The sequence below is a fragment of the Peromyscus californicus genome, unplaced genomic scaffold (assembly GCF_007827085.1).
Source record: "Peromyscus californicus insignis strain IS unplaced genomic scaffold, ASM782708v3 Scaffold_11__1_contigs__length_118956290, whole genome shotgun sequence".
Classification (NCBI taxonomy): Eukaryota; Metazoa; Chordata; class Mammalia; order Rodentia; family Cricetidae; genus Peromyscus; species Peromyscus californicus.
In genome coordinates, this window is record NW_026294402.1 from 74,546,643 (window position 1) to 74,560,301 (window position 13,659).

Consider the following 13,659-nt stretch of genomic DNA (forward strand, 5'->3'; position numbering starts at 1 on the left):
CTCTGAACTATTGGCTAATGGCAGGTCTGGGAAAGTGGGAGTCACTGTCTTCAGTTGTGTCTGCCCGCTACTAATCCACAAAGCTCCAACAGATAGCTCCAAACCTACAGTCCCACAGACGGCCCTGGTGAATCCCAATGGATCCCAAGGCAAAACAAAAAGACAAGGATGTGAAAGAGGGTGGTGGGGACCAGAGAGGGTGACCAGGAGTAGTGAGGAGATGGGAGGTAAGAATGGTCAGCATGCAAGCAAGCATACACCAATGGAAGTGTAAAAATACATAAATAATAGAAACTAAAGGTAATGAAGAAGGTTTTGACTAAGTACGTGTGTATTTCTGAATCCAGAAAGTACAGGTGAGTATCAAGATTAGAAGTACATCCAAAAGGGAAAGTATTATTTCCAGGAATCTCCCTATACGGAAGAAATTTTAGCAAATATAATCCACACCTAACTGTAAAAAAAAATAACACTTCAAAGTTTATTCTTTAACAAATATCCTCTGAACAGTCTACGCTTTAAGTTCATGCAAAGCATGTGAAAAGGAGAATATCAAAAGGTCGGAGAACACACTTTGGATGTTCTTCCAGATGGAAAGACCATGTGCTTCTTCTGTTGGAGTATATTTCCATAGTTAAGGTAATTTCCATGTCTGCCTCTTGTTTTCAAGGCTTTTATGCAGCCAGTCAATAGCTTTGAACTACTGAAGATTTACTTGTAGGCAACAGGTCTGAAGTCGCTAAATTATTTTATAGGTAGTATTTTACAGTTCCCAAGGATCTCACTAGCCTTCTCCCATTTGAGCTAGTAACCCTAAGAGGAAGAAAGGAAAAGGGCCAGTCCTCTGTCCAGAGGCAAACTGACATGGGGGAGGGAACAAAGGGTTCCTTTTAAGGTCACATAGACAAGTGGTATATCTAGTGTTCTTCTGGTTATCAGTACTTTAATACTGGTATTTAATATTTTATTTAAGACCTCTGCCAAAAAAAATGGATTCTATTGACTATTGGGATGAAATTCTTGGTTGCAAGTATTTAATCTTTTCTGATTTGTGTTCAATTCTTGACTAAAACTTTTTCTACAGTCCAAAACTCTCTCTCCCGGGCCTTGTTGCTGCCAGTTACAGTACCTACAACACTCCAAACTCCTGGATCCAACTAAGGTTGGATATTTTGCCCAACTCCACTGTTTTGTTTTGTATTTTTTGCACTCATAGTGTACTTCAGATTAACTTTTCTCTAATTATTAATTCACATAAGTGATGTACAATATTATAAACGTAAGAGTCTATAGTGGAGTGTCATATTCCTTAAGCAATTACGAATGTTTTATGAAAAGGGCATAACTAAAGTTTGAGAGTGGCTCCCATATGGACCTGGAGAATGGAGCCATGACCATAAACCCTCTGAAAGCTCCTCTAATGTACATTTCCCAAGGTCCTTTCCCTTGAATATTGCCCATTTTATTCATTGCAGCAGACCATGGCTTTATATCAGTTGCTTGTGTTATATCTGTATATAAGAGGTTGTTTTATAGGACTCGTTTTAAATATGCATTCCTTTTAAGAAAAAAGACTACATAGTCAAAACTTCATTCTCTAAAAGCACTTCCAGCTTCTTCATGCAGAATCACACACAGGCTCAAGATTTGCCGGAACACGGGACATTAATTACCTTCAAGTGTTGTTCCTTTACCAGAAAGGGCTTCTCCAGCCCCAGACGCATACAGTGCTGTCACAGATAAGTCGTATTGTGTCCCCTCCTTCAATCGCCTCAACACCGTGTTGGTTGTGTCTCCCCTCACAGTGACCTCTTGAGTTTCACCTCCTGCTGCTGGGGTGTACGTGACAAGATACTGCTTCACTTTTCCTGGTGCCCCACTCCAAGACAGCTTCAGCGTTGATGTTGTAGCGTCAGAAACTCTTAAGTCTCTTGGATTCCCTCTAACTTCATTAAAAAAGATGACAGCATCAAAAGGCATTGTTTAGTTAAAAAAAAAAAAGACTTGGAAACACCCATTTTTTTCATATGTGTGTTATATCAAATTTACATCCTATATAATGACTCTGTGGCAATATACACCACTGCCTCGCTAACAAAATATAAGCATTGCTAAATAGGGTCCTACACAATAGTAAATAATGAGCAAACAACATCTAATTCGTTTTCTGTGTTCATGCAAATTAAAATCTTCCATAGAAGCCAGACATAGTAGCCCACTCCCACAATTCCAGCACTTAGGAGTATAAGATAGAAAGATCATAGGTTTGAGGATAGCCTGGGCTACATACATGCATTCTGTCTCAAAGGAAAAAATCTTTTATGTAAAATCTGTCATCAGAATCTTCCATATAAAATATTTTCCTTAAAGCTTTCCTACAAATGGAACTAAGTAATGTGTGTTGTTTCCATGTGATGAGCATATTTCCTCTACCTTCTTCGGTGGCTGCATTTCCTGTCAGTGGAGAGCCCAGTCCGGAGGAATATTCGGGAATTACAGAGATTTCATACTTTGTGTCTGGCGTCAGGTTCTCCAGTGTTTTCCTCCTCTGATTGGCTGGGGTACTAACTTCTTTGCTTTCTCCACCAGCAACTGGTCTGTACAGAATTCGATACCTTAAGACTCTCCCGGGAGCTTGAGACCAGGTAATTTTAAAACTGTCTGTAGTCTCATCCGACACCTTCAGGTTTCGTGGTACTCCTTTTACTGAAATTTAAAAATGTATATTTTTTAAAAGTTAGCTGATTTTATGTGAGTACCAAAAAACTAGCTTTTGAACATTAATTATAGTATTTTTCTAACTAATTTCCATGGCCATTTTTATTCACAAGCATTCTGGTTACAACATTCATTTAGCCAGACCTTAAATAGATTCTGAAACCATTCTGCAAAAAATTTATGTGTGTGGTCATTTGCTGTAGAGGAAAAATTGGGCTATATATTATAAGTGAGAAGTATGTGACAAGCACTTAATGAATATCATTAAATATAAACCTCAAAGTCAAATTGCAATGTGAATAACATGGACTTGGGGTCTTCAATGACATTTTTCAAGTAAGAGCCCAAATGAGAACATCATTGGACTTTATGTTTAGTAAACATGCTCAAGAAGAAAGACTGTCCATCTGGACAACAAATTCAACAATGGTGAACTCAAAGTCATTATGTTCTCAATTCACTGGGGCAAAGCTGTAGTCTAATGTGGTTGGATGTGACTGACAAACAGGATTAGAACTTTACTTAAAATTTCAACACATTATAGGGTTGGAGAGATGGCTCAGTGGTTGAAAATTTGGCTGTTCTTTCAGAGGACACAGGTCGGTTCCCACCACCCACACCGCAGCTCCCAACCACCTGTTAATCCAGTTTCAGGGTGTCCAATACCCTCTTCTGGCCTCTAAGGGCACTGCACACACATGGTACACAGACATACATGTAGGAAACGCATATAAATAAATAAAAATGCATATAAATAAAAGTAAAATGAGTAAATCAAAATTTAAAAAGAAAAATTTAACACACCAGTAGATCACTCCAGACAGAAAAAAAATGGAAAGAAAATAAATCCATCAATAAAAGAAATATGTGGAGTAGGGCAGTTGTATACCTTAATCCTAGGACTCAGAAGGCAGAGGTAGGTGGATCTCTGTCAGTTAAAGGCCAGTTTGATGTACATAAACAGTTCCAGGCCAGTCAGGGCTAAATAATGAGACCCTGACCCCTCCCCTCACCAAAAAAAAAGGAAGGAAAGAAAGAGAAGGAAGGAAGGAAGGAAGGAAGAGAAAGAAAGAAAGAAAGAAAGAAAGAAAGAAAGAAAGAAAGGAAGGAAGGAAGGAAGGAAGGAAGGAAGGAAGGAAGGAAGGAAGGAAGGAAGGAAGGAAGGAAGGAAGGAAGAAAGACAGAAAGACAGAAAAAGAAAGAAAAGAAGGAAGTTGTAGTTGGCCAACTTTACCTATGATTCATTAAGTATGTCAAGAAAAAAGACCAAATTAGTCAAAACATAGGAAGCGGAATGACTAACAGCTGTGAATCCTGACTCTGAAGCTTAATAGTTATATAATTTGAGCCACAGGCTGCTCAGCAGTTAAACATGACTATTCATTAGATTATTGAAGTGCCTGAGTAAAATAATGCATGGGAAACACTCAGTATAGCATATGACACCTAGTGAGAGCTCAAAAACCACCAGCTTAATTCAGATGTTCAATGCTAAAACTTGAATATTTACAACTGAAACTTTAGATGTCACAATCTCATGGAAAGCAGTAAAGCTGTCAGGCATTAAGCTCTTCTGTAGTAGACCAATGTCTGAAAATCTGAGTATATATGAATACATTGGCCTCAACTCAAAACTCCCTTTTCTTCTTCTTCTTTGAGAAAGAGAATGGAAATGTAGTATGTTTACTTTGACAGTTTATTTTTATGAAAAAAGTTGTAATAAAAAAAACTCTATAAGTAAGATTACAGGGGAAAACAGTGTCCCGTGGCCAAAAGCAAACAATGTCAACATATTTGTAAGCAAGATAGTTTTTCAGCCTATTAAAAGAATGCAAATAAAACTAAGTAAAGATAACACAACTGTTTTTTTAAGTGTTTAATTCCAAGGTTGGTGTCCTAAAGTGACTAATAGCATAGTTATCTCATGTGCCTTCTGCCTCTTTCTACAGATAACTTGTACTTGCTCTCATGTGTTTGAAGAGAGGACTGAAATAAAACCACCCAGCGTGGCAGCCTCTCAAACCTTAGTGCTCTGGGAGGATAAGAAGCCATCAGTACAAACAGTGTGTCTATTTGTACCAGAAGCAAGTGGAAGTAAACAGGAGAATGAAATTCAACAGTGAGGCAGACTGCTTCACATTCAGTTTTTAAAAGGTATCAGACTCAAGTTTCTTCTTGAGCTGTGGTAGGCAGTATAAGCAATCAACAAAAAAGCAGAAATATCTTAAGTACAAATATCTAAGTTATAGAAACACCACATACACAAAAAAAAAAGATGTGTTAGATACTTTTGTTGGCCTATAGCCATAACTATACCTATATCATGTACAAAATGAAAAAAACCAAACCTCCTTGAAAAATGTTTTAGAGACAAAGCTATTCCCTAACTTTATCAATAAGGAGTGCAATGTGTGCCAGATCTGTCTGCAAGCACTTCTTTGTACATTTTAAATTCCCATGATGGCCCTTAGAATTTTTCCCTTGCACCCGTCAAAACAGGGAAGAGAACCCACATCTCTTGGAATCATCACTGACTCCATTCGAAGAGTACTTGACTTGTCTTAATTTTTTCTTCTTGGCCAGACTAAATGTCAAATGAAATTCATTATGCCAAAAGGTACCCAGCCCTAATCAGTAAAGATGACACATCTCAAACACCAGTAGAATTAATTCACTCATGTCCCAGCAGCATTATTCACGATAGCTAAAAGTGGGAACAACCTGAATAGATGAATAGAGAGTGGTGTATTCATTCAATGAGACAATATCCATTCATCCTTAAAAAGAAATGAAATTCTGCCCAAGCATGGTGGTACAGGCCTTCAACCATTGCACTCGGGAGTCAGAGGCAGGCAGATCTCTGTGTGTTCAAGGTTAGCCTGATTTACACAGCGAATTAAGGTCAGCCAGGGCTACATAGTGAGATCCTGTCTCAATAAATACATAAACTCTGACACAAGCTGCAACATGGATGAGGAATTACATTAGGTGGAAGAAGTCAGACAAAGAGATCGACATCACATGGTTATGTTCAGTAAGGGCTTCAAACACTCCAATTCAAAGAAACAGAAAGTAGGTTGACAGTCTGGGAGCAGGGCATTGGAAAATGGAGACCCACTATGGCTACAAGGTTTTGTTATGACATTCCGCACGTGGATGGTGGTGATGATGGCTGTACAAGGTCAATACACTTCGTGCAGTTGAAATATGCACCTGAAGAATGGTTGAAATGGCTGAAATGGGTTTGTTTGTTCCTTTTCATTTTATTAACATGGACTAAAATCAGGTGCTTTATTCGTGCTGTAACTTTGCTAGCTAATGAATTACAATGTTTTGAGAAAACATGGAAGAAACCCCACTGTACCTTCATCTGTGGTCTCCTCTCCAGCTAGGGGAATGCTGAAGCCATCTTCATACTCTGCAGTCACATTTACCAAGTACAGGGTCTCTGGCTTCAGGTTGCTGAGGACAACACTGGTGCTCGAAGCTGGCTCCACCACTGTGACCTCATCATCCCCTGTAGCATCCTTGTATGTGACATGATATGAAAAAACATTCTCTCCAGCGGGAGACCATTCAGCTTTGAAACTATTAGAAGTCACCTGAGAAAACTTCAGATCCTTTGGTGGCACATAAGCTGTTTAAAAGAAGAAAAGAAATAATTTAAATATTTAAATCTGTGAAATAAAAATAGACCTCTTGACTCTGTGCTTCCAAAATTGTTGCCATTCATTTGGGAGCAGGGCCATTGAGACCCATGTTCATGACCACAGAGAGAAGGCCCCCCACTTAAAAGGAAGTCCTGGTCATGTTCCTTGGTTTTCCACAACAGTGATTATATTATACGAAGGAAGTAATTAATTAAAATGGAACTTGAATTTGAGTTTCTCAAGACAAAGCAGTAATAGAATGAATATTCCCCAAGTGTTTATGTAAACAGTAGCAGATTTTAAATGAACCATGACAATTTTCCCAATTATGCTGGTACTTGAATACTAACTCTTAGTGACAGGTAGGCAGATATTTCAAAGTACAACTGAGGAAATTTCTGGCAAATGAATAATTGTAACACCTGGGAAGGTGCCTCAGTGGGGAAAGCACTTGTCACGCAAATATGAGGACACTAAACTTGAATCCCCCAAATCCGTCTAGAGCTGGGTGCAGTGGGGTTCCTCTGGATCCCAGTGTTTCTACAAGAAGAGGGGCTGAGGATAAGAGACCTCAGCCTGACGTATACGGCAGCGAACAGCAAAGACTGTCTCAAATAAGGTGGAAGTCAAGGACAACACCGGAGGCCTCTGACCTCCACACACATGCCATGGCATGTGCATGTCCACCATCACACACACATAAATGTGTGTGCACACATAGGCACACAGACATATACACATTTACAAAACAAAGGTTTTGAAAAGAATCCTTATTAAACTGAACATGCATTAAACCGATCATAAGAAGAGACAATGCTTAATGCATATTGTCCTTGGGGGACACACAAACAGGAGAGACATGAAAGTATAAAGTTACTAACAGAAACACCAAATGTGTAAAAGTGCCATACATGGAAAACTTAAGGAGGGTTTAGAAAGGGGGTGATATTTTAAGCATTGGAAAGCAGAATTTAGACAAATCAAGAAGAAAGACTAGAGAACTCCAGATGTGAGGTGTCATATCCCAAAACAAGGAAAGAGAATGCACAAAAAGAATCCAAAGGTCCAAGAATGTTTTAGTTGCTTTGGGTTCAAAGGACTTGGATCTGTAGCTACACAGTAGAAAACTCAGTAAGTGGTTGTTTAATTGGCTCTGACAAATAGTGTGATGCAGCTGGGTCCTGAACTCCCCCGGGGACCTAGGGAGGGAAATCTCATGACTCTCTGAGTAAACAATTTTTTTCACCAAAAATGAAATGATATGCATACCCAGGAGAAAGTTATGTGTCAAACCCAAATACATGCAGTTCGGTGGTTTTCAATAGCAGTGGGATGCTTCCCTGTGCCCAGTGAATGGAAGAAGAGTCCTACCTATAGTTTTAGAACTGGGGAGCTTTGTTCACAGGCAAATGCCTTTTACTTTCCAAAATCTACCAACCTTTCTTCTTTATAGCTGCCAACTCTTGCTCAATTCTAAGACAGATAGACTGTGTGAGTTCAAACGATATCCTCTGAAAGGCATCAAAATCTTCCACTGTGAACACATGGGTCTCGGGAGGAGGAGAGGCAATGGCTTCCAACTCTGAGCGAACAGCATCCTTTACACCAACTGCGAAGATCTCCACGTCTGAATTTCTGAGTTTTATAGCAGGGTCTCTGAAAGCATCTGACGACTTCCCATCAGTGATGAGAATCATGACCTTCGGTACATTACTTCTTGAGCCTTTGTTAGGCACAAATATTTTCTCTCTGACATAAGTCATTGCTTTGCCTGTGTTTGTGGATCCTCCCCTGTAGGGGAAGGTGTTTATTGCTTTGATTATATCTTCAACTCTGTTAAATTCCTTCAATGTGAATTCAGTGTGAGGGTCTCTGCTGTATTGGACAAGGCTTATCTGTACTCTGTTTGGTGATATCTCAAAACTTTTTGCAAGAACTTCCAGAAAGGCTCTAACTTTAACAAAGTTTGCAATCCCGATGCTATAGGAACCATCAACCAAAAACACAATATCAGCTTTTATATCCACACCACGTGAACATTCTGTGAAGAGAAAGAAAATCCATTCATACACAAATATGAACTAAAATACAATAAAATGAAGGTCTGGATATCTCGAGATATCTCACTTTTCTTTGTAAGTCTACTTCTTTTCAAAAACTGCTGCAGGACTGGAGAGGCGGCTCAGTAGGTCAAGTGCTTCCTCAGCAAGCATGAGGACCTGAGTTTGGATATTCAGCACCCACATAAGAATCAAGTGTACCTGTAATGCAGTGCTGGGGGTATGAAGACAGGCAGATGCTGGGGCTTGCTAATCACCCAGTCTAAACCAAAACAACAAGCTCCAGGTACCAGAAAAGACTCCATCCATTGCAAAATAAAAATTAAAAAATTTCAAAAAAAAATAGAGAAGAAAACTACTATAAATAATGTGTTTAAAACGAAGTCTGAACTAGTAGGCCATACTGTTGTATTCCAACCCCAGTGATAAAATGGCTAACTTACCCACTTGAACTTTCATTGGCTGAGTCTTCTCCATCACCGAAATGGGCTCGCTGGATGTCAGTCCCTTCATGGCAGAAACACTGATCTGGTATTCTGTGTCAGCTGAGAGGTCACGAACATTGAGTGTGGTCGTCTGAGGCCCCACACTCAAAGCGTGATGCCGGCTTCCTGCAGCCATTGGTGTGAGGAGGACTTTATAGCCGGTCACAGCACTGGGAGATGGATCCCAGCTCAGCTTAATGTATTTTGATGACACTTCTGTGGCAACCAGATTTGAAGGAGGCTCGATGACTGGGGAAAAAAAAAAAAAAAACCCTGTGGTGATTAATAATGAAGTATAACTCCATTAGGTTTTACATTTGCACCTTCAATTCTCCTTATTCAAATTGATGATGTCTATATCAGAAAGTGGTCATTGATACCCTCCCTCCCTAATTCTACCTGTATGAACAAACCAATAGTTCCTACTGTCAGGAATTTAGTTCCTACACTAAAAAGTTTGGCAGGGAAGAAAATTTTTTGAAATAAAAGTAGATTTAATGTTTAATCTTTCTATGAAATCAAAATTTTCATTTTTTTTTTTTTTTTTTTTTTTTTTTGGTTTTTCGAGACAGGGTTTCTCTGTGTAGCTTTGCGCCTCTCCTGGAACTCACTTGGTAGCCCAGGCTGGCCTCGAACTCACAGAGATCTGCCTGGCTCTGCCTCCCGAGTGCTGGGATTAAAGGCTCCGCCTGGCTCTGCCTCCCGAGTGCTGGGATTAAAGGCGTGCGCCACCACCGCCCGGCCCAAAATTTTCATTTTTAATTTAACATTTTGTTTGTCTTTATTTTCCTGTCTCAGTATAGACGTTTGCTAACTATCCACTACATTGATGATTTATTCACTACAGGCCCTGAAAAAAGCTGGACACAGCTGTGGTGTGGTCATGGCTACCCATGCAGGAAAGTTCAAACAGTGGCACAAGAAAAACCTTGCCTGATCTTGACAAGCACACAACTGCACTTTACTAAAAATTAAGCTGTTTAAAGTAAAGAGAGATAATCTGAGTAAAGTGAAAGGAGGCATGTGGATCTTACGATAATCAGGGTGGGGGTGGGGGAAAGTTAGCCTTTAGACTGTAAAGAAGAAAAGAAAGGATTTGGAGCCTAGGAAGCATTGAGAAGTCCTGGGAGAAGAAAAGCCAAGGAACTTCCCAAAGTATGATTGGAGATGGAAGCATGTGGAAGTTCTACATAACCACTCCTCAGTTCCCACAGTGGGAGGAAGACCACCAGGGGCTTTCGGTGTTCAAATGGATCCTCATAAAATATCTTTTTGAAATGCCTCTCCTCTCTTCTATGTACTTAGAAGTAACAACCCATAGAAATGGGAAAGCTTTTCAGATGTGGGAGTATCAAATCGATCAATCTATGAATATCTCTAAGCTTTGAACACATTAGGGAGCACGTGATAACGGGAAGTCCTGGTCCTTAGGTAGTTGGTAGAAACAATGCTATCACTCTTTCATGTTCTAGAATGCTAAAGTGTCTGCACCCTGCCAATGTTTAAGTCCGCAGATAAAATAATTAAAGCAAATGCCAGAAAAGCCTGGTTATGGATAGTCAATATACACAAAAAGACTTGTTTATGAGAGTTTTATCAATGGAGGGAAATCTCACAAGGCCCCACCCCTAGACACAGAACTACAGGCAACTAAGGAATTCGGAAAGTAGGAGAAGCAGTTTTTCCTAGAGGTGAGACCTTTGACTGTTTATCCAGTACCAAGTGGATCCTCAAAATCATATACATACAAGTAACACTAAACAGATTCGGCATAAATAAACAGGCTGTATTAATGTATTTGTGCATTTACACACACAAACATATATGTAACAAAAACAAAGAAAAATAATCCATAATTTGAAGGGAAGGCAGGAGGAACATGGGAGGGTTTGGAGGAAAGAAAGAGAGGGCAGAAATTATGTCATTATATTTTAATTAAAGTTAAAAATATTAAATAAACTAAGTCTAATCAAACCTTGCCCCTCCAAAAAAAAAATGTTCAGGAACTTCACAGAAAACTAAATATTTTGTCAAATTTTCCACTGGAAAGAGGAAATAATACCAATATATTAACAAGTTGAGTTCAGAAACCAGACAATCACTGGAGGGTGTGGTTAAATCTCTTCTAGAATACCTGTACAGCAAGAACCGCTGTCAGAAAGTGCTAGCTTCTACACGCCTCTCAAGACACAAACACTCACCTTCTTCTCCACTAACCAGTTCACCAAGTTGCTCATCAACTCCTGAACACACCTGGGAGATTATCTCATTCTGAATGTCCACAATCGCATCAAAATTGGCCACATTGAAAACATGGTTCAAGGAAGGTGTGGATGCAATTTGTTTGAGTTCTTTTGCATCTGCAGCTTTAATACCTTGAAAAAAAAAAAGGTGGGAATATGTTAAAATGGGAAACATACCAACTGCAAGAAGTACTTTTCAATAATTCTCAATCTTTGCAGTAATTCTAAATCTCAAACGGAAAGTATTTTTAACCCTTTTTAAGTCAAAACTCAGAGTTGCTTAGACACATGCATTTAGTCCCAGCACATTGATGGTAGAGTCCAGACGATTTCTACAAATTCAAGGACAGCCAGACCTACATAGTGAGATGTTATCTCAAAGAGATGGATGATAGATGACATAGGCAGAGGACAAACAAATGTTCAGTGGCAAAGGATTTCATAATTTCACAAAAAAAAAGGAGAAAGACAAATGGTTAATAGAAAAATCCCCCATTTTAACTATGTCATCACTTGTCTCTGACATCTGTGAAGATAATATTTTTTTATTCCAAAGTGCTGAATGAGCTGCAGCCCTGTGAATACTTCAAGTATTATGTAATGCAGAAAATGCATAAAATCCACTTAATGATAATACAAGGAGGATCTTTATTAGAATCGCTGGCAGAGTGTTCTTTGAAAAGTAGAGAGCTGGCAAAGCATGTTACTATCACCTCACTTAATTCATATACTGAAAGAGCTTTATGAGGAAATAGATAAGCAGAATTTTTACTCAAAGACAACTTGGCTTAATACTATCCTATAAAATGCAGTAAGCACTTTTGACAACATCCTTCCTTGAGAAATCAACCTTTATCTTCTTAAGCATTAAGTGTACTGAAGGAGATTCAGAAAGAAAATGGCTGGTCGGACTTAACCTACCCAGAGAGAAAACCTCAACTCCGATGTTCCGAAGTTCCCGTGCTGGAATGTCCACTTCGTCCTGAGATTTGCCATCCGTGATAATAATTGCCACTTTAGGAAAGCCCGCTCTTGAGCCAGCAGACTCAGTGAACGTGTTTTTAACTAAGTAATCAATGGCATCCCCTGAAGGGAAAAAAGAAACATGTTCATTGACTCTAGGCTCTCACTCATTTTGCCAAAGCTGAAGACTGAAAGGTTAATTCCAAAGGTACTTGCTGTATAATCAAATGGGTTTTTTTTTAATTCCTCTCAAAATGAACACTTCATTTATTTTAAACAATAAAGGAATCTCTATAACATACCTGTCATTGTGTTGCCACCTTTGTATGGAATTTTTTTAATTGCAGCCAGCAGGTCATCTCTTCGGTAATACTGATGTAAGTTAAATTCAGTCCTGGTACCGGAGCTGTACTGAACAACGCCAACTCTCGTCTTCTCCTCCCCAATGTCAAAGGCAGACACAAGAGCAGCAAGGAAGTCTAAAATGTACTTGAAATTATTTCTTCCCACACTCCAGGAGCCATCCACAAGAAAGACTAAGTCAGTCCAGGCACTGACAGAGCACTCTGAAACATATTTAACGTATTTTTAAATGGTTAAATCAGTCCCTTTAAATAAAAATGGGCTAACATTGCAAAAAAATGTTCCTGAATCATTCTATTCCTTATAATGTGTTGAACCCATTATTTTCCATTTACATACATAAAAGAATACAAACCTTATACTATCAAAGCATTTTCAAGACACTTATCAAGATCCATTTACAGGACTGGATGTCTTTAAATTGCTAGCTAAGACATTCTGTGCAAAGAAATAACTAGACATGTGATGTATGCTGCCCAGGAGAATGCAGCCCAAGCACATGCAGTGCCAATCTGTTTTTCGAAACCATGTCTTTACTCTTCCCCAAATGAAAATTTCATCAAACATCCGGGAGACACACAAAAGAAATGGCAACAGTGTCTTCTCCTGCCTTGCTATTTATCAACAGATAAATACAACCTGTGCTCTTCAAGCAGATGCGTCTGAGTTGAAGAGAAGAGTAAATATTTTAATAGTCTGTCATATTTTCCAATATAAATGTCTAAGTTTATAGTCAAGGTAGTCTATGTATATAGTCATGCAAAGTAGCCAAAATATCTTGTCTTCATTATCTCTGTATTCAAATTTGACAACTAAAACCTCCATTACTAAACAAAAAGAGGAAACATTGTTAATGCAGAAGTCCAAATGGCCATATGGTATCCTTAAGGGATTAAAATGGAATGCGCTTTTATGACCTTGCATTATCTTTCCTTCTTCTATGGTCAAGGAGGCAAGTTAGTTTTCATGAAAATCTGTATTGCAAGGCAACATTTAGTGGATTTCTGAAGATGTTTTTGTCCTTGAAGTTAGTTGGTAGATAATAAAAGAAGTATTTTGGCAAAGAGGAGCAGGAAAAGGTCCTGGAAAATTGTGCAAGACAATTTCAAGTTGCATGCTTAAATAATTTTTGTATGCTGTTTGATAGTGCAATTTTAGTCTATTAAAACCCATATCT

General features: G+C 38.9%; 1 protein-coding gene across 2 annotated transcripts in view; it reads right to left on the reverse strand.

Annotated features, from left to right (window-relative positions):
- The window catches only part of Col12a1 (collagen type XII alpha 1 chain), a 118,309-nt gene that overhangs the window by 86,748 nt on the left and 17,902 nt on the right, over positions 1-13,659 (reverse strand). Inside the window, exons 7-14 of one of the 2 annotated variants that reach the window (XM_052715123.1) lie at positions 12,422-12,685; positions 12,078-12,242; positions 11,115-11,288; positions 8,872-9,162; positions 7,807-8,409; positions 6,083-6,355; positions 2,434-2,706; positions 1,674-1,946 (exon numbers count right to left, since the gene is read on the reverse strand). The exons of the other annotated variant lie outside the window; for it this stretch is intronic. Coding sequence (XP_052571083.1) covers positions 1,674-1,946; positions 2,434-2,706; positions 6,083-6,355; positions 7,807-8,409; positions 8,872-9,162; positions 11,115-11,288; positions 12,078-12,242; positions 12,422-12,685 — 2,316 coding nt within the window. The remainder of the gene's footprint in view (positions 1-1,673; positions 1,947-2,433; positions 2,707-6,082; positions 6,356-7,806; positions 8,410-8,871; positions 9,163-11,114; positions 11,289-12,077; positions 12,243-12,421; positions 12,686-13,659) is intronic. 2 annotated transcript variants of the gene reach the window in all.